General features: G+C 34.3%; 2 protein-coding genes across 3 annotated transcripts in view; one reads left to right on the forward strand and one right to left on the reverse strand.

Annotated features, from left to right (window-relative positions):
• Positions 1-22,298, reverse strand: part of LOC111508337 (myrosinase 1-like) — a 92,832-nt gene that overhangs the window by 49,845 nt on the left and 20,689 nt on the right. Inside the window, exons 3-4 of the mRNA XM_074184362.1 lie at positions 19,881-20,275; positions 17,125-17,219 (exon numbers count right to left, since the gene is read on the reverse strand). Coding sequence (XP_074040463.1) covers positions 17,125-17,219; positions 19,881-20,275 — 490 coding nt within the window. The remainder of the gene's footprint in view (positions 1-17,124; positions 17,220-19,880; positions 20,276-22,298) is intronic.
• LOC141486423 (uncharacterized) lies at positions 12,712-13,570 on the forward strand. Of its 2 annotated transcripts, none has more exons than XM_074184364.1 (2): positions 12,712-12,925; positions 13,148-13,570. In XM_074184364.1, exons 1-2 carry the CDS (start codon positions 12,869-12,871, stop codon positions 13,514-13,516), a joined length of 426 nt encoding a protein of 141 aa, XP_074040465.1. In that variant the 5' UTR covers positions 12,712-12,868; the 3' UTR covers positions 13,517-13,570. The 2 variants fall into 2 exon arrangements, with proteins under 2 accessions (XP_074040465.1, XP_074040466.1); XM_074184365.1 differs by having other exon boundaries at positions 12,712-12,866.

The raw sequence follows: 22,298 nt of genomic DNA on the forward strand, positions 1-22,298 counted from the left end.
GTGATAGAGAACATCCTAGTGCTGACAGGCCTCTGCTCAGCATTTCTTGAGTGTTCTGAAGAAACGTTTCTTTTTTCAGTTCTGCTGGAGCAAGTAAACTCTGAAACTCGGGATTGAGTTTCGAAGCTTTCAATGAACCACAGTTTCCAGGAATGTTCCATTTTTTCCACAGCTCTTGACGGGTTTCTTCATCAAGGCCAAGTGTTAGATAATGTTGCCATCGGGAGGCCAAGTCTTATGCTATATTTGGTCCGACATCATTTTTTGATGTAGGGTTGACTCCCAAAACCTCTGTCAATTGAGAGACTTCCGGTATATCATTCATGTCGGAGTCCGACCCTGATTCCGAACACGATTGAATATCGCTTGAGGACGAACTGCCTGCGGACAAAAAAGTGTGTAGGTACCTACCTGTTTTTATGAAGTAAGTGTGTTTCATCGAATACACAAATTCACTCATTTTCGGAATGGAAACGAACATACTGAACCAGTTTCAGTCAATTATGGAATGGATGTTTAAAAAAATCTGTTTAAAATCTGTTTTTCCGTTAATCAGCTGTCGCCCCCATACGAACGACAACTCTCAGAAGTTGAGAAACTTGAGCGAGCTAAGGACTAACGAGGTCTTACCTTTTAACGTGTGATTCCTAACACGGATGTGAAAATATTCAATCATTTTCGGAATGAAAATGAAATTTTTCAGTCATTTTCGGAGTGAAAATGAAAGTTATCAATCATTTTCGGAGTAAAACTGAAATTATTCCAATCATTTTCGGAGTGAAAATGAATTTTTATCATCATTTTCGGAGTGAAAATGAAATCAGTTGGTCATTTTCGGAATGAAAATGAAACTTTGTGGCCAAAATCGTAATGAAATTGGCATGTTTTTCGAAATAAAATTCGTCCTCTGAAAATTTGAGAATTATTACTCACTGCTAGATAAGTCTTGAAGTTTTCTTTCCATTTTTTTTATCTTCTTCTTCAGGGAATATAAGGCTTCTAATTTTCGTTTTCCCATTTTGCACTTAACACGATTTTTAAACATACAAACACTTCAAGCGTAAGAACTATAATGAATCAAAACAGGCCCCGGATAGCAGACAATGTGTGGTACTGATACGTTTTTGCACGACTTTAAACATTACGCACAGGATCGGGCTGACGCGAACAACTACCTTTGTGATCTCGAGGACGTGGCTATCGAAGTATAATATTCCATGGTGAACTAGGTCAGTTCTGTTTACTGTAGATAGAGATTCATTTTCATTCTCTTGAAGTTTTTGCAAGTTATGACTTATTTCTTTCGAATCATGATACTTCTTTGAATTTATAACGAGAGGTGTTTCAATTGGCTTTATTTTCGATAAAACAAAATTTGATAAATTTGAATTTCTTATTTTAAATTCAAAGGAGCGATATAGTGAGTTATGACTTCACTAGAAAACTCTTCGTGAGGTGTAAGAATGACTGATTTTGAGTATACTGAACAATTTGAACTGATACTAAAAACTCCAGTATCATTTAAAGTAATTGTTTGTCTTCCCTCAATCGATCTGCATTTCAAATCCACATATTCTTTATGTGGTGCTACAAAAAGCCAAGAATTGTTGTTTGCTAACTGAATAAATAGTGTTTCTTTTATATGTATGATTTTTTCATCACAGGAGTCTGGAATGGAAGTAGTAGGCATGTACAAATTTGATTCGCAACCTTTATGTAGGTGGGCTAAATAAATTGGTTTATTCTGCTTACATGTATACCTATCAGCTAATACATGTTTACAACTAAATAGTTCAAAGTCATTCATGAAGAAGAAATATTGTTTACTGCAATCGGTTACAAAAAATGATTCTTGAGGTAAGATAAAACCAAAAGTATTATTTGTTAAAGGTACGGGAAAACTAGACATTTTGAATACATCATTGTCGCGTTTTTCAATAAGTGGTATATAAAGAACAAAAGTTAATTTCTTGTCAATAAAAACAATATTGGTTGTAATTAAATAAAATAATATATGCATACTTTCAATGACAGGTGTAACTGGAAATGTTAAGTCACTTATATAATTCTGAATTTTGGATGCTTCGTGTATAAATTTCATTGGACTTATTACTAAAGGATGCAAAATCCCTCTTTGTGCGAATGAAATTATTTCAACTGAATTGTTTTGATTTAATTTGAATCTAGTTAAAATCAAATCAAATATAGATACCAGTTCATTCACCTCAAAGGTAAGATGGTCTTTTATCTCAAAATTTGAAATATTTTCATTCAGATCATTAACAGATTTTACAATTCTATTTATTTTGGTATCGAAATTATCAAAGTAAGTATTCGTTCTGTTTATTAAATGAACAGTATTTTACACTATTGATGTTTGTTGCTTCAATAATGTATTTAGGTGTGTTGATTTGAGAGTTGAAATAGACAGCATCGTCTTCATCAAGTGTGCCAAATAATTTTTTTGAAACAGATCCTATTCCATCAATCAAACCTCTTTTAGCTTTTTTAGATGATTCTCGAACTCCTAGTGTTTCGAAAATTATATTTTCTTGAACACGTATATTATAAAGGGAGTAGGAAATAATTTTTTCTATGGAACTGCATTCTGATACAGAAAGATTTCGTTTCTCGCTAATGAAACAAATTTGTTTAATTTGATGTGCATAAAAATGAATTCGCTTGTACTCATCATAATAGTCATATAAGTCTAAATAAATGATCATTTTCCAATCGTCATTATATAGATTTAGGGTACCGATTTTTTCATAGTATAAACCCGGACCTAAAGACAGGGGTAATATTTTGTACATTTTTTTGTCATTCGTGCTCAATATAAAGTTTGACAATAATAGGAAAAATATTGTCTTCGTCAGAACCATTTTGAGGAAAGCGTGCAACACAAAAATTGACTTTACAATATTTATTATATGTAGATTTTTCATTTTTAATTAATTATTCCACAAATGTTTTTAAACGATTTACGTGTACTTTCATTTTTTTTCTATTTACCATTATTGTGACATTCACCTTGGAATTTATTTCTATTATTACGTAAGCGCCTTTATATAAGGGCAAGAGTTTTTTTGATTTTCCTACTACATTTGTTTCGTTTTTCAATAAGACTTTATCTCCAATTTTAAAGTTTTCTACATGAACGTTTTTATCATAATATTGCTTGGATTTCTCCTTGCTTTCGAGGAGATTTCTCACAGCAGCTTGATGTGAAATTTGCATTCGGAGTTTCAATTCGTTATAATAATCGTCAAAGTCATATAATGTTTCTGGATCTCTAGTAGGTTGGTAATACAGGTTTTCTGCCGAACAAAAGCTCAAATGGCCTAAAGCCGGTAGATGTATGCGGCGTTGTGTTGTACATGAATTGTGCGTATGGTATTTGGGTATCCCAAGTGTTCATATCGTGATTTGAAAAATTCCGCAAATATTCGGCTATAGTACAGTGTGTGCATTCTAGGCTTCCATTTGATTGTGGATGAAATGCAGTGGTAGAGATTTGTTTAATTTTCATCCTCTTTGAATATATTGCTTAGAAAATTTGCACCCTGATCTGTAACCAAATATTTGGGTATGCCGTATTGACAGATTATCTTTTCAACAAATTGTTTTGCGACTGTAGGGGCTTCCTGATTTTCCATTGGAATAGCTATTGAGTATTTCGTTAGATCTTCAATGAAAGTAAGGAGGTATTTATTGAAATGATCGGTTTGATTCATTGGACCAACTATGTCAAGAAATATTCGTTCCATAGGATAAGTAGATGTAGTGGTAATGGTCATAGGGAGACGAGTTTTTTTTTTAAACTTTATTTTTTTGACAACTTTCACATAATTGAATATACCTTTTGATATCTCGGTTCATTCCTTTCCATCTATAGTACTGTCGAATTCGTTTAAAAGTTCTATTTGTCCCTTGATGTCCACCACTGGGTGTAACATGAAATTCTTGTAGAATTTTTTTTATGTCTTCATTGCTTAAATCCTGTATAATATTATTATGAAATATTTTAATTTTAGTGCATGAATCTCTGAAAATATATCTCAACATTACTCTAATGGTTTCTAGTTTTAGTTTGTCAATTCTACAAGTGGTACTGGATATCGCGAGTTTGTCTATATGGTGTTCATCACACAATGACTTCAAATTTAGCAAAGCATCGAAAATATCTTCGTATTCGGTTTTGTGAAAATATTCTCGTTTTATGATGAGACACAGAAAAAATGTATCGTTGAATTTCAGATAAGCAATCTCGTGTAATTTTTTTTCTTGTGCTTTTAGTTCGTAAAGGTTATTGTAATAGTCGATAGGGACTGAAAAAGTTTCATCTGTAAAATGAATTATACTATAGTCCTTGGGCAGTGTGCTGATATTTTCATCTGAATCAACAACATTGTTGTTGTTTACTACTTCACTTTCAATGATGTCTAGAAATTTTTGGTATGGCAATTTTATTTGTGATACATTGTTATCACGGGTCTGAACTTGCAAATTCGACGTCGGCATTTGTATTATTACCACCTGGTTTGTAATGGATTTCAAATTGAAATTCTTCAACTTTCAATCGAAACCTCATTAACCTGCTTGAAGGATTAGAATTAGAAAACAAATAGATCAATGGTTTGTGATCCGTTTGGATTGTGAAAGGGCGTCCATAAAGGTAAGGACGGTAATGAGAGCAACTCCACACTATTGCAAGTAACTCTCGTTCAATAGTGCTGTAATTCTGCTCTGCACGATTTAAGGTTCGTGAGGCATATGCTATTGGAAGATCGTCTCCAATTGGTCCTTGGCTCAGAATCCCCGAAATAGCATATTGAGATGCATCAGTGGTTAAAACAAATGGTTGACTGAAATCAGGATAATTCAGAATAGGTGGATTTATGAGCTTTTCTTTGAGAGTTTCGAACGATTCATCACAGAGAGCACTCCATTCAAAGATCGTATCCTTTTTTAGTAACTTGTTCAAAGGCTGTGAGATTTTTGCGAAATTCTCTATAAATTTTCTGTAATAAGACGCTAATCCTAAGAATGATTTTTGTGTAGTAGGTTTTTTGAAATTTTCGTCAACACTTATTTTACCTGGGTCTGGTTTAATGCCTTCTTCTGATATAACATGACCTAAATAGGTTATTTCCTTTCTAAGAAACTCGCATTTGTTAGGCTGTAATTTTAGGTTATTCTGACGCAATCGAGAAAACACATCTATCAGTTTTGAATTATGTGACTCTAAAGAATTGCCATAGATAACAATATCATCAAGATAAACAAAACATTTTATTCCTGTAAGTCCCAGTAGAACATTATTCATTAACCTCTGAAAAGAAGCGGGAGATCCTTTCATCCCCATCGGTAATCTTTTGTAATGATAGTGACCCTCAAATGAAAAAGCAGTACAAGGTTTTGATTTATCACTTAATAAAATTTGATGGAATCCCTGGACTAAATCTATGACTGAAAAGTATTTTGATTTACCTAGCTGATCTAGGATATCTGTTATATTAGGTAAGGGATAAGCATCAGCTTCAGTTAAATCGTTCAGTTTTCTAAAATCAACTACTAATCTGTATTTTTTGTTTCCCTGATCATCGGGTTTTTTAGGCACAATTAAGATAGGACTATTATAGGGAGAATTGCTGTTTTCAATAATATCACTCTGCAACATTTTCTTTATCTGATCTCGCACTTCATCTTTTTGAAATTGGGGAATTCTATAAGGTTTAACAAAAACAGGTTTTCTTGAAGTTGAAGGGATTGAGTGGCATATAGCGTCAGTGTGTGTTAAGGTATCACCCTTCAAAAAAAATATCATTGTATTTTCTAATAATATTGATTATGCTGTCCCGTTCTTCTCAATTTAAATGTTCGGTTCTTATTTGCTCTTCAAGCAACAACAATCTTTCTCGGTCTGTGAAAGTAACAAAGTTCAAAACATGATAGTTCTCCAAAGTATCTGATTCGATTTTTTCAAAATTTGAAGGTTGTAGCAAAACTGTTTTTTCAGTAGCATTCAAAATAGCAATAATGCATTAATTTTTGTCTACGACACAATTTCCCGTGAAAACACCTGGTTTTATTTCTGTTTGGAACATTATTTTTGGTTCGACACAGTTTATTTTAATTGGTTTAATTACTTCTGTTCTGGGGGGAATTTCGATGCAATTCGTATAAGGATGAGTCAGAGAGAATACGTACATTTGATTCTGATGTGGTATGGAAAGTGTTGATGTTTCATAATCGATGTTTGCTTTATAAAGTAATAAAAAATCTTTTCCCAAAATTCCATCGCACGGGATTGGAAAATCATTGGGGACAATATGAAATTTATGAGAAATAGAAACATTATCTGACAAAGATGTCACCGAAACAAACTCCATATGAGTAGACATAATCTTTTGTAATTCCTTCTAAACGAGCTTTATTATCAGTATATATGATACTGTCGCCATTTGTCTGTTGTAACTTGAGAATTGTAACATCACTTCCCGTGTCAACTAACATATTAGCAAATCCGGAATTTGATAAATTAAACGATACTAGAAGAAATACCTTTCACCCTGATATTATAAACGTTTCGCGTTTGTAACTTGATTCAGAGAAATGAGTGTAAAGATCAGTTTCACTTTCTATTGTAGACTCATTAAGGAGATTTTCATGACTGAAATTCGGTTGCTCGATTAATTCTATAGGAAATGTAGAATGTTCATGTGGTAATGAGATATTGTCGTGAATAAATTCAGGTTTACGTGAACTGGCATTTTTTGAAATCGAATCTGAGGACAAAGTATGGGTTGGCATAATTGTGTGAGAAAAGGAATCAAGAGAAATAGTATTTTGTGGAATGGCATTACGAGAATCGGTGAATTGGATATTGTATTGAGAATCAGTGGATTGACTACTTCCATATTGAGAATCAGTGGATTGACTACTTTTGCAATGAAAATCAGTGGATTGAATACTTTTGTATTGGGAATCAGTGGATATAGCAAGAGACTGTATAGCATTTTTCTTATTCAATTTTCGGCAATCTGAAAATCGCGGGCTCTGGCTGTGTTGCCGCTCATAGCCGGTCCTTGGAAGTTTCCCGAGTTTTGAGAATGTGAGTTTGATGATATGGAACTTGATCTAGAATTATTGCCCTGACCTTGGAAATTGTTTTGACCATTAAAAAAATTATTGCGCCTATTGAATGGCTCACTCCTTTTTTGCTCTGTATTATTTTGCATAGCTTGGTTCCGTGAATTATTATTGAATTGACGCTTTCGACATTGTTCGATAGTATGCCCCAAATTATGGCAATATCGACATTCTGGAGATACTTTATGCACGTTCTCAGTTTTAATTTTTGGAGAAAAATTATTTGCACCTCTTGAAAAGTGTTGAGAAGAAGATTGATTTGGCGTTGAATTGAAGTAGCAATTATTTGCTGAGTGATTTGTCCTGCCACATTTGAAACTTTTTTTATGTTTTTCAAAATCTCTAAAATTGTTTTTTGATTTGAAATTTCGCTCTTCTTCACATGCTGCTTCTATCGCGTCACTGAGGTCATCAAATCTTGCTGCCTTAACAATTAATTTGATTGGATCTCGTAATCCTTCTACGGAAGCTTTTAGTGATGATTTTTTATTTAAATTTTGAATAGTTTGGGCCGCTGCGTTGCCTTCACTGGCGATGCAGGCGTCTGTTAGATCTTGACAGGGTCTTTCTATTCTATTTGCAAAATCCCTAACACTTTTAGAACATTTTTGTTTGGCATTCAAAAGTTCTGTTTGGAGTTGACCAATAGTTCGTTCTTCAAGATATTGAGCCTGTAAAATATTTTTCAATTCAGCCCATGTATCAAAAGTTTTATATTTAATGTGATTGTAAGCTGGACCACATAATTTACATTTCACATTGTTCAAAAATTGAATTATTTCCTCTCGTGTTCGTGCATAAAATCGGACATAACATCGCAACATGATAAAAATTTATAAAGATCATCTCTATTACCATTGAATTCGGGAATCATTTTCAAAGCTAAATCAGTTGGGAATACCATTGTTATCAACTTCACTATTGTTTCTAGCAGGCATATAAAAATCAATGAATAAAATTTACAATTTAAAATGTTTCTTACTTTAAAAATTTGTCCTGGTAAGCTGAGTCTGGTGAGTGAGACCGGTTGGTCTGCTGAGTTGAATGAGACAGGAATGGTCCCTGTGCGAAGAAGAATGCTGGGCGAAGGGCTTGAAAATCTTTCCGGTCGCTCTGCTGGCTTCTAGGTTTACTTCACGTCTTCTGCTGGGTGTTTCTCCAACCTTTCCTTGTGACGTATGAATCTGGATAAGAACTAACTGGATCAGGCTCTTTCGGTATAAATGCTGCACCAAATGTAGATGGTTCTCGTTGAATTCAGTACACAGTCGCTCAAAATCAGCGCTAGGTGATCACTGACAGCCTCAGAATGCAAAAAATTCAGCTAACAGCACTCCAAAAGTTCCATTAAAAATCCAAATTATTCACAAATATCCAAAAAAAATCCAATTCTTTCCACCGCTGCCCCCAAATTTTGTTGGAGATGATTGGAATGAAAAACTTCAATGCAGAAAAACGTTTCTATTCACCACAAAAACACAACAAGTCGCCGGAATAGATAAAATAGAGTACAGTGTTCAGTCAAACAAAAGAACGCTCACTTTTTATGAAGTTCCTTGTCACGTGATCATAGACGCTAGTTACTGTTTTTCCTTTCATATTCTAGCCAATAGAAATTAAACAAGTTAAAATGAGGTGATAACGACAACGAACTTCATAAAGTATTGTCAGCAAAACATACTTTTCTAAATTCAACCAAGTAATTGCAAGATGAACATAAATAATTCATGAACTAGATTGTCAATAATGAAACAAGGAAATAATAATGATAATAATAAGAAATTACATTACAACAGTTTTGTGGGAATAAAGGACCTCGATATTTCACTTGCAATTGAATAATTTAACCCAGTCATTCCCAATATGCAGGGTGTCCCTGGACTTCCTCTTTTTCTCTCGGGAATGTATAGATGGGGTCAAAATATCACCAGTACTTCATATAACTTTTTTTCCTAAAATCCTTCGCTACCAAGTAACGGCCCTCGAAGTTACAAAATGAAAAATGTTTTTCTTTGATAACTTTTCAAGTGAATATTCAAAATCATCCAAATTTTGGTAATTGACTAAACAAATGAATTCCTTCGATGAGCTTTCATGCAGGAGTCAGTTGTTTTGCTACAAAGTCAGGAACGGACTCCCCCGATGGTCCACACCCCAAAACTTTGAAATGACAGATATTTTTCAATATTTTTCAACAAATTAAGGTTACTTGGACAATTTTATGAATAAAAATACTCGTGTGGAAAGTCAATCGGAGCAACGAGTCTTGAGAAAAATGTAGTTTCACTCGACATCAAACCCGCTCGTCCACCATTATTTGAAATGAATAATTATCAAAGCAGAAATACTAATGATAACGTTAATTCAACAACATTTATCCTGAGATGTCTACCATTATTCGAAAATATTAGTTTTTAAGGAAAATGGAAATGATAGGTAAAATGTTCATAACGAATTTTCATAATGCAAACACGTTTAACTAACGAAACTCAAGAGCCTCAAGAGCAAACAGAAATGAAAAATCCGCTACAGAAACTGCTCGATATGACCACCTTTTCTCTCTATACATTTTCTTAGTCTGCGAAGATACCCTCTCTGTACTTGAAATAGCATTCCAGGATCGTTTCGTATGGCTTCACAATGTAATGTTATTCTATTCAACAATGCATCTCTTGTGTGAATAGGTGTAGCGTAAACAAGGCTTTTTAGATGCCCCCACAGAAAGAAATCCAATGGATTTAAATCCGGAGACCGCGATGGCCATGAATATGGCCCACCTCTACCAATCCATCTATTGTGGAAAATATGGTTCAGATGGTCACGCACAATCAAACTAAAATGAGGAGGAGCGCCATCATGCATAAACCACATATCTCTTCGGGTTTGCAATGGAACATGTTTCAAAAGTCCATTCAAATCGTTCTGAATGAACTCCAAATAACGTTCTCCATTCAATCGGTCCTGTAGAACGAATGGTGCTATAAGATGGTTTCCTATGATACCAGCCCAAACATTCACGTTGAATTTCCGTTGGTGTTTGGTTTGCAATATCCCATGGGGATTTTCTTCGGCCCATATATGGAGATTATGAGAGTTGATAACTCCATCTCTACTGAAACCTGCTTCATCAGTGAATAAAACTCGATTAATAAAACTCATATCCTCTCTTTGCCTATCCATGAACCAATTGGCATATTCCAGTCGTGCTGGAAAATCTTGAGGTGTCATGGCATGTACCTTCTGGATGTGAAATGGGTGGAGCAGTTGTTCCCTAATTATTCTATGAATAGTGGACTTGGATGTATGGAACTGTTCTAATAGATTTCTGATGCTCATTGAAGGATCATCAGCGACGGCTTCCAAAATATTTTCCTCCAATACAACACCACCTCGTTTTGGCAAAACTGTACCTACAATAATATCGAAATAAAACAACGTGCTCAAATTAATTATCAATTATTACATACCTGTCTCCCTCAAGCTGCGATCGACACGCTCGAATGTTTCTCTTGACGGTACCGTTCGATTGGGAAAATGCTAGGAATACAGACGACGAGCTTCTGCAGCATTACAAAATGCTCGTCCATAAAATACATGCATATCTGCATATTCATTGAATGTAAACTGTTCGGCCATATCAAAAAAATTCAAAATATTCTATAGAATATTGACAATACAATGATAGTCATATGACAACGCACCACTCAACAAAACAAAATCGCATTCCAGTTTCTCATTTTTTATCAAAACTTTCTAAAAGGTTTTTTTGTCAACATCTGTGAAAGAAATGGAACATAATTATTCCCTGGATATTTTTCACCTGATCATGTGCAGCCGTTTTTGTAGTTCATTCGTTTGCTTTTTATTAGTATAGTAAATATTTTTTCCGATGTGCGTTTTTTCAGCTAAATTTAGATTCGTGTTAAAGAATTTCTCCCATAAAATTATAATTATCAGTGAAACTCCTCAACAGTTTAGCTGTGAAGAAGAATTTGAAACATTCGAATGTTGAGTTTCATGAGATTCAGATAACTGACAAACACGAAACGTGATTATTCCACACGTCTTATGTACATACAAAATATGGAATGAATTCGATATTTCATAGTAGAGTAGCTTGTTAGTTTAAAAACACCACGAATCTACAGAACTATTTCTTTTGAAAAAATATCTGCTATCACAATTGTGACTTAAACTTCCATATAGGTACTGTACTTTTTGTTTACGACTTCATTTTAGCATACTTTGTATTATTCCTGTTATAAATGTTGTTGAATTAACGTTATCATTATTATTTCTGCTTTGATAATTATTCATTTCAAATAATGGTGGACGAGCGGGTTTGATGTCGTCGAGTAGAACTACATTTTTATCAAGACTCGTTGCTCCGACCGACTTTTCACACGAGTACTTTCATTCATAAAATTGTCCAAGTAACCTTATTTTGTTGAAAAATATTGAAAAATATCTGTCATTTCAAAGTTTTGGGGTGTGGACCATCGGGGGTAGTCCGTTCCTGACTTTGTAGCAAAACAACTGACTCCTGCATGAAAGCTCATCGACGGAATTCATTTGTTTAGTCAATTACCAAAATTTGGATGATTTTGAATATTCACTTGGAAAGTTATCAAAGAAAAACATTTTTCATTTAGTAACTTCGAGGGCCCGTAACTTGGTTAGGAAGACTTTTAGGAAAAAAAGTTATATGAAGTACTGGTGATATTTTGACCCCATCTATACATTCCCGAGAGGAAAAGAGGAAGACCAGGGACACCCTGTATAACAGAAACAAACGTGTATTCATTACTAAATCAAATTGCAAACAATGACTGTTGATGTAGAGTTAAGTATGAATGATGGTCGCTGTAAATGAGACTGTGAATGAAATGAACGTGAAGCCCGCCACAGACTTGAGTTCCACACAAAAAAACTGAAACATCTCTTACCTTGATATGTCGTCAATAAGGCTGAAATGTTCATCACATTTCGGACAAATATTCACCTTCTTTCCGTATTAGCTGCCAGTTTCTCAAGTGCATCAAGCTTATTATCACAAATTTTATAAATTTTGACAATACTAATATTGATCAGTACGAATGCAACGAACTATCGAACCTGAATAGCACTTGTTTTTTTTCAATCATTTAGATTTGCAATTTAGGGACATGGCGAAATCTCTTTACCCTTCCTGCATTTTCTTTATTGGGTTGGCAAAGAAGGAAAATACGTTAGAAATGGAAATATTTGAGAAAACTGATGAATATATGCAGAAGGTTATTTCGAAACCGACGTGCCAAACGGAAAAAAATTGCGATAAATTGGTGAATAAATGGCTAAAATAAAAGAAGAAATTCATTTGATTTCATCTGGTAAATTTGCCTAATCACTTGACAACAGTGTGCGAGTGGTATAGTTTGACAACTTTGACATTTGTTTATGTACCTTTATGATAAAAATATCTGCGTTTTCACGAATTATCCAATGTTATTCGCAAAAAAACGCAGTAAATAGGTGAATAAAGATGCTGTTGATGTGTTGGCTAGAATGACATTAGGGAGAGTCGGATAATGGCGCGTGGTCGATAATACCGCGCACCACATTATCTCCCAATAGAAAGTAATTTTTGGCAATACCTCACAAATAGTCTTTGGCTTGAACGTCTTCTTTCGCCCCGCAGTTCAAATATTTTCATTGCAAACACTGGATCGAGCTCGGTATGTGTTTATTGTTTACCGTGAAAATTCTTATAACTTTTATCATTTTTTGGATCGAGGTAGGTACTAAACCTTTTATTTAAATGTTACATATTGTGCTGCGATAGACGGCTAATGATATTAGGAAAACTATGTGATGTTGATTGCTTGTCCCACATTTACATTTTCTGAATTATCTTTGCTTAAAATTAAAATGGTCACATCTGATAATTGCGCGCTCAGGGCTCGGTATTATCAGCCGCGCGGTATTATCAGACCATGTTAATATAGTTTTCCTACAGATGACTGAACCTACTCCACAAAGAAAAAAGCAGATGAAAGCTGCTCCCCAAGCTGTACGTTCTGGAAGAAAAGTTAAAGAGGTGGCAAGAACTTTCGACTTGCCAGAATCGTCAATACGAGACAGACTTAAGAGAGGAGCATATTGGGATCCTCATATGGGTCGGCATGCAACATTCTCAAATGAAGAAGAGAAAGAGTTAAAGGAGCATGTAATCCTACTAGCGAAAACAATTTATAGGGTCACTCAGCAACAACTACGTAAACTGGACCACGAATTTGCTGTTGAGAAAAACAATTGTTCCCAGTGGGTGTATAAAGACTGCAGTGGTCAAGAATCTGCCGATAACTATATTTGCGATTTTTGCTGATTTCTTTTGTATTGATCAATAAATGCTGCCTTAAATAAAGACATATTTTTGGAACACGGTATTGTCAAACAGGGGGCGCGGTGTTATCAGACTGGTATGATAATACCGCGCTTTTATTGACTTTTGTTTTTTTTCTCCCCCCTCTACCACTTTAACTTGACTCAAAATTTCTCATTTGAACTTGTTTGCCAGATAAGTCATCTATAAGCTGGCATATACAGAGTTGGAATTCAATACATCTAATGATTTATAGAGCGTGTTTTACTTAAAGGCGCGCCAATATCCGATTCTCCCCTACCCAAAAACTATGCTTTTTTCAACTGAAAAAGAGCATATCTCTCAAAAGTTGTATTTTCCACACGAAAATTTCGCTTGCTTCAGTGTTTTTTTCGTGTTTTGAATCATATGTGCAAGTTTCATGAAGATACTGAAGGTTATCTACCGTTTTCGCTACCTTTACCGAATCGGAGATCTAATAGAGTATTCTTCATTTTTTGAATGAACTGTTTATATAATAGTGACTATAACACCACAACAATTTCTTGATTCAAAACTATCACAACTATTGATCAACAAATATGGAAAAATTCCTAATACGTTGAATGGTCATAACCATGGTTACCAGGTAAGTATCAAAAAGTTGGTAGCCAAATGGTGTACGTAAATGGTATCTTTCATTTTTTGGTTACCGATTTGACTGAAAATGGAATCGTTTTTCAATTCATGAATGGAGCAATTTGTTTATATACAGTTTAGAATTTCCGAGACAATTCGGGACCAGAATGTGACAGATTCAAAAGATTTTATATCTTCTCAATTCTTTCAGAGTCACGTTTATTGATGGTGGCTCTCAGATTATTTTAGAAAAGTATGAATTCCAAATGGGTCAAGAGTGTTATAAGGGAAAATTCCAAATATGCACTGATTTTTCTCTATAGTGTATCGTCAACAAAAATATTGAATTGAAGAAACTTTTTTTTTAATATACAAGAATAGTATCGATAATCTATGTTCATCAGAAAAAGCGGAACCATGTAGAAAAATAATAAATAAGAGAAAACGAACTACACAGGTATTTCCAGGATTCACATATACGATAGAGCCTACCTGAATTCATACAAATCATATCATCAACTGAAGGAGCTCCCTCTTACTTCATTGGTTACTAATTCATAACATGTCAGATGACATTTTTCCATGCCGAAGACTGTTCTATATTTTGGGGAAACTTTGAATTCACTTTCTTGTCAATATCTCAATTTCTAATTTCATGGTGTTAAGTGAACAATATAGGAGATGACCTCTTGCCGAATCAATATGGTTATAGTATCCTGCATTAGATGTTAGTGCCCAAATTTCAAACTTGAAACCTCTAACTAGTTCATTTCTTCATAGTCTCGCAACCTCATGAGCTCATTACGTATTACCTCTTCCCATATCAATTGGTACCATCTAGCTGTTCATCAGAACAGGTTTCAATTCCGCAACCTAGTTTAAATTTCGGTAATTCACAAAAAATCATCTAGCAAATCAACGATATTAGTTTGTCAGATGGTTGATACTTAGGTATTTTCCATGTATCTTCCTCATTTCCGAGTGTTCCCATTTCGAAAACAATTGAATATCTGAGGGATCTTTCGTTGATAAATGAACCAGCCTACACATATTTGCATAAAGATACGGCAGTGGGCGATTCGTTGTCTTCTTCCATGAGTAATCTGTTCATAAACAGATATCAAATAGAACCTAGAGAATAGTTGGATAATAATTCATGGACTGGAAGTCGATACATAGATGATGTTTTCCACAGAAAAGGAGTTCATATTTGGATTCGAAAGTAAGGATTTGCTATCATTCCTGGAAGTTCTAGTGCCAAAAATAGTTCAGAATTGCATGCGTCTGAAAAAATTACTAGCACTTTCATATATCCCTATAATCCCTATATCCCAAAGACATGATATCAGGAAAAAGTTGTGAAAAACTAGATGAAAGTACTGAGTACCCTTCGAAAATAGTGAATGAATTGATTGAGAAACGCAAATTCAGAGAGTGTCTTGTGAATCCTCGACTTTTCAGAAAGCCGAAGGCTCAAAATTCATAGTTGTTCCAAAGGGATCAAAATATACCAAGGGATTGATTCAAATATTGAAAAATTTGGTTATGAAGGTGTTGTTGGATGACAAAACGACGAAAACGGAAAAGTGTTAGATTTACAGAAGAAAAAAGGATACATATTGGTTGAAATGAGCCGAATGAGAAAAATATTCCACATATTCGGTTTCGTAGACCACACGAGTCTAGTTTTGCTCAATATGCTTTAAAAAAAGTTACAGAATGAGTGCGGAATGCTTGAAATTGTTGAGATAGGTACATGACAATATGTATTTGGATGCTTTCGATAGATTGAAAACCTGAAAATGTGGAATGAGATTTATAAACTACAAGAAAGGTTTTTCCATTATTTACCCTCTCACGTAATGATTACAGATAAAGAAAAGGCAAATATATTTGATTAACGGAACGCGCATTTCGTGCCTGAGGTTGTGATTGTTCGTTTTTTCAATTCCGGTACTTCAGAAGGAAACATTCTAGTTCACTTTGGCCAATTGTCAATCTGTTGTGAGAACTATGACAAAGTCCACCATATTGATCCTTTTAAAATATATATTTGAGGTCACAATGAATGTTGTCCCTTGTCTCTTTGAGGATCTCACAAATCCTTCACTCACACAAGTCTCCTGAAGACTAACCGACGGTTAATGTTGGTGAAGAGATAGTAATTTCTCGATATAAAAACCTTTTTGGCATCATTTATCTATTCAATTAGTCAGTTTTATGTCATATTCATTTATTCAAGAAACACTTTATTGTGAGATTTCCACTAAACGCTTCACGATAGCTCCTTCTGGCATGTCTGAATAATCTATCGCGTAGTGAAACACGTTTTGCAATTTTGTAAAACTGTTGTGTGGAGATCTCACAATGAAGTATTTTTTGAATACGTTACGGATTTTCATCAAGTATCGGCTGATTCCATCACATTCCATTATTATGAAAACTATTTACGACTTTGACTGACTGATTGATTTCACCATTATCCCCTAATAAATAACCCTCTGGCGTGCGATTTCTAGCGTATTAGACGATACATAGGGAAGACTGATCGTTCCAGAGCTGGGAGTGACACTTTCTAACCAACCGGCTAGCAACTATCTTTCTTCAGATCTGAAACTACTATTTACCTTCAAGATTCACAAATTATATCATTTTCTGACTTTAGACTTTCGAACCACTAACATTAGTCATGAAGAAGATCATGACGAGTATGATACCTCAGTTTTTAATTGGCAGTGAAAGAGTCTAAAGTTACTAATACCAAGACACTATTTATTTTAGTCCAAATAACGATCATCAATGTAAACAACATCAAATGGAGAGATACTGAATGATTATTAGAATAACTGTGTTGAATATCCTTCGTCAGAAATGAATATGATAGGTTATTCACTGAAAACATTTTCAATCACCATCCAAAGGAACTAGGTCAATGTGGATTTTAGAATTATCGAGCATTGTCTGTAACAAGATGTGAAAAAAACAATACTCACCTCAAACTCCAGAATTCTTTGAGCAGCTGCAATATCCTTCGAACTAGTGGTTTTTGGTTCAAACCATTCACAATCCAGGTTTATTGCCATTTTTGCTGTTGAAAATAGAATATATCAATTGCTCGGTTCAAAATGAAATTTCAGTCGAAATTGTAGCCCAAAAATTAAGTAGGTACTTGTGATTCAATACCAGACAGAGCTGTTTCGACCCGTCAAATATATCATCAGTAATGCTACACAGAACCAGAAAGGCATTGCTGGACTCAACTGTCTTGCGATGATATGTTTTCTTACGAAAACGTCGTCTGTAGAATCAACCGAAGACACAAATATCAAAAATAAACGAGTCCCTAAATGAAGGCCTATTTCTGTGCAGCTTTACCGGCAAGGCAACTGGTTGTAAACGAAGTACGAAAAACAAAGCATTCAGCCTGGCATAACATCTATGCCGGTTCGCAATAGCGATGTGTGATTCGACTGATGATAAATGCGGATGATTCTGATTCAATACAATAAATTGAATGTAGCCGGTGGTAGGAGATCATCTTGAAAAATCAAAAATAAAACTTTCTCCATGTTTTTATACCACTTGTATCTATTCTTAACTAACGTTACTATAGGGTAGGGACATACAATGAACTGAACTAATTAACAATGTTTATCCCTAATGACTTTATGACCTGAATTTTGTTTACCTGGGACAATGTGGGTACGCTGATCTGAAAATCGGCGAGCAGACCAGGTCGATTTGGTCATTTAGTAGATTACATCCACAATGCTTAAGCTTATGAATTTCCAAGGATTCATAATCATTGGGTTTCCAACCATTGTCTGCATAGTGAAAAACTTCCGTTTCGTTTAGATTCGGGAACTTTTGATTGCATTCCAAGGAATGGATCCGAAAGGTCGAATCATGTTTACCTAGTCTAAAGGACCGTTTCGTGTTGAGCGTACCGTTTCGAAAATATTCGGCCACATTGTTCACACTTGAAACAGAGATGGAGAAACAGATTAATTTCTTAGAACTGACCATCACACATAATAAATTTGAGTTCAGTGTATTCAGAAAACCTTGCTATACATACATTACAATCCCCAGTGATTCCAACCCAGCAGTCATAAATTTGCAGCCTACAATTCAATGTCACACAGAGCATTGTCGTTACCTTTGTTTCCTAACAATCTAGACAGGGAAAATAAAATAATTATACAGATAGGACATCATGATAGTTCCAACGCAGACACAATCCAGAAATTAATATTCCCCCAGATCAAACAATTAGAAATCAAGAAATTTGTTACGTTAACATATTTGTATAAGAACAGGAACGATTGAGGAATTTTTCAGAAAAAACAAAGTGGAAGTTAGTCAGAAAATAAAGCCTCAAATTTACGTACAGAATAATAAACTCCCGATCAAACAATCAGAAATCAAGTAATGTTTATAGTTCAAATAAACGATATATTACAACCTACCTTTTAACAGCTCCCCTTTAATAATATAGTTAGGAAGCTGAAAAATTTCGTTATTCAATAATCATTTCTGATTATATAAGAATTCAAAGAATTCGGAACCTATCCTTCACTTCTCCCGCAATGCACAATAATTAGTCACGATCTTTTGTTTGCAGGCATGATAGGCGTACACATTCGCGAACCATCAGTCCACCATTTCGTAACTGTGTCATACCAAGTTTCGTACAAATAGAAAGTTTGCCGTTGTTCTATATTTAGTTATTTGTTCTAAGTATTAGTTACGCAATTTCACTATTCTTCTGCTTTCCATGACTGCTTGACGTTTGTTTATTATTTGAATCTTATTGCTATATTTGTACAAGAACAGAAACAATTGTGTGATTTTTCAGAAAGAACAATGTGGAAATGGCTTTCAGGCCACATGCCATCTAATTTTCTTTTTGAAGCCAGAAATAAAGTGGTTTATGAGCTTAGGTTTTCGTAATGTAATAGTATTTATGTTGGACAATGTGGCCGAAATTTCTCAAAACGGTATGAGAAACACGAAAGGTCCCTCAGACGCCTCAGACTAGGTGAAAATGATTCGACGTTTTCAAACCATTCCTTGCAATGCAATAACAAATTGTCGAACATTTTGCACTATGCAGAAAAGGGTTGGAAACTCAATTATTTGGATGTAACCTACTGAATGTCCAAATCCACCTGGTCCACTCGTCTATTGGATGGCCAGAAAAATTACTAGACACAACTCTGTTGGATAATTCTCTTCAGGATGAGTTGAAAAGTGAAAGTCATTATCATTAAACTGTAAATATCGAAACATGGAAGGAAAAGATCAGTCAAGAAATCCGTTCTATCATCCCAGACGTAGAAACAGCTCAACACGCCTTTCTCAATAGATTGGGGTAATTTGGTGCCATTAACAGCGAAAGTAATTTAACATTTGATTTGATTTAATAATTTTCCAAGGATTTATTTAAATGAATTAACATGAATTTTGTTGATTTCAGAATATTTTCATTTAAATATATTTTGATGATTATCCTAGCTGAGCATAAACTGATTTTGAAAAAATTTCTGTTATATTCAATATAAAAAATATATCACCAAAGTTTTTGCAAGCGATACATGGCCATTTAATTTTTTTCAATTAAGGATGCCACCTATTGAGAGTAGGAGTTGAAAATTGAAATGAATATTTACCTATCTGAACATATTTTGGAATCACTATGAAATTTTAAGAAAATGTGCAATTTTTTTCAATTCCAAAAATATCCTACCTTTTCTATTAGGAAATTCATTTTTATACATGCGATAGACGGCAGCATGAGACATGATAACAACCTTGGCACATTCAAACTCTTGATATTTCAAGCCAGGCGCAATCTCCCCACTACCATACCCATAGTTACAAATTACTTTCGGCTCATTCAGCGTAATCCAGTAGTCAACTTTTTCTAGTCTTTCAATGACTATTCGGGAGTAATCAACGAATATGTCAATAAGTTTTGGGTTGGTCCACCCTCCAAAGTCTTTTTGTAGTTGTTGGGGTAAATCAAAATGATAAAGCGTTACCACTGCTTTCATATTGTATTTCACTATTTCATCAATCAAATCTTCGTAATACTTGAGGCCAACTTCGTTGACGATGCCCATATATCCTGAAGGAAGGATTCTGTAAATAACGGATATATTTTCAAAAAATGTTGGATATCTAGATATTTCAACGTTTTCGGGATTGGAAAATAAATAGTATTTTTTGAGTAACACTCCATTGTGGATATTTCACTGAACAGTTCACAAAATCACAAAACGCATTTTACTATACCTTTACTATAGCTTCCTCAGGCATGTGAGTCAACTTTCGTAGGAAATCACATGAATACCGTTTTCCGTACCTTTCCAACCCACTACATCAACCTTTGATATTTCTTTTGTTTATGACTTACTTATATCATGCATCCCTCAACACATTCAACTCTGTGACAAATAATTTTTTTGTTTCAAAATATCAAGAGTTTCAGAAACAAGTAATGAATATCAATCTGATCGTGTTAACCTAATTGAGATGGATGTAAAAGCTACGTCTAGTTTGAAATGTCAAAGAACCTATTATTTTAGGAGTTCATACAAAACCTTTTAACAGAAACGCGTGCATGACTTGAAACTTCATTTGTCATACTCTTTTCATTTCTTACACAATGTTTTTTTACTTCTATTTTCATTGAATAGCAACTGTTACAGTTTTGAGAACATTCAATGCTCTGGCGTTTCATTCCAGAAAAATATTCTACTTTTTGATCCTCATTCAATTATTCACTTTCTCATATATTTGAACTGATTTCAAATCTATAAACTCTACTAATTGATGAACTTGTAAAGATGTGGTCTTACAGATATGGAAAATAGAAATTAGTTACTATCATTTTCTGAAATTCATTTTTTCAGGACATATATCTTCTATTTCATGAAGCAAGTGTTAGTTCTCACCAGGTGTGGACGTGTTTATCGGCTCTGCCCATAGTGGTGTTTTTCAATCAATAATACTTAGTATTTCTATTTAGAAAATTCACAGTGTTTGAAGTAAAACAAAAGCGAATCAAATTCAAATCATCTAATTATGTCTAATAATAAAAAGTGTAAGGCATGCGAGCAAGTTTGTTCCAAAAAGTCGCCAGGTCTTCAGTGTGCAGGTTTTTGCGGTAATTTTTTTCATGCAAATTCTAAATGCTCCGATATATCGAGAGCCCAACTCGGACTCATTAACAGTCTACCTGGTAATCGATGGGAGTGTATCGACTGTAGATCCGATGAGCAAGGCCGAATTCGAACTCGTAGCTATACCCAGCAACAAGTAGGATCTAAATCAGCTGATCGGCGTTCTCTCCTTATACAGGACATCGAATTATCGGAATTAGATTCAGAAGAGGATATTTCAAACGAAGACAAAACCTCCGGGTTCAATATTCTGCTTAAAGAGATGAGAGATCTTCGCAAATCGGTTGAGTTTTGTTCCAACAAAATATCAAATTTTGAAAAAAAGTTATCAAAACTTGATAATTATTTTAAAGCTAAGGATCAATTAAAATTAGAAAGATTTACGTAAAAAAGTCGAACATCTAGAACAAATTAATAAAGCAAATAATGTTGAAATCCATGATATTCCAGAGAAGAAAGGAGAAAATTTATTCGTCTTGTTCAATAAGATAGCTAATTTTTTGAATCTTCCTTATACCGAGGAAGTAATCAATACAATCTACAGAACACAAACCCGGACCGAAAACAAACCTAAAAATATTGTCATTCAATTTCTTTCCAAGCGTAGCTGTGACAGTTTTCCAAATGCAGCTAGATTGTTACGTAAGCAAGATGAATACAAGTATGGATTTAAACTGGATGGTGTATCCCAAAAATTTTTCATCAACGAACATTTGGCAACTCATACGAAAATACTTTTCAAAGAAGTTCGGGAAAAACTTAAGGAAGATAAAAATTGTAAATTCATATGGGTTCAAAACGGAAATATTTTGGCAAGGAAGAATGAAACATCAAAAATAAAACAAATTTCCTGTCTTCAAGACCTGAACTTGATTTAACTTTATGGTATATCTCGAATAATATCGCTTTTGAAATTTAAAAATGGCTTCTTTAAGTATAGTTTATCAAAACGTTCGTGGGTTAAGAACTAAACTTCCAGA

The sequence above is a fragment of the Leptinotarsa decemlineata genome, unplaced genomic scaffold, assembly GCF_025532065.1.
Source record: "Leptinotarsa decemlineata unplaced genomic scaffold, Ldec_3_MD MMD2_tig00026354_RagTag_RagTag, whole genome shotgun sequence".
NCBI lineage: Eukaryota > Metazoa > Arthropoda > Insecta > Coleoptera > Chrysomelidae > Leptinotarsa > Leptinotarsa decemlineata.

Bases quoted from the DNA above. Each gene is read 5' to 3' on its own strand.
- LOC141486423 (XM_074184364.1), top strand. From the start codon at position 12,869: ATGTGTTTATTGTTTACCGTGAAAATTCTTATAACTTTTATCATTTTT. The intron at 12,926-13,147 runs GTAGGTACTAAA...GTTTTCCTACAG, and splicing joins TTATCATTTTTTGGATCGAG to ATGACTGAACCTACTCCACA.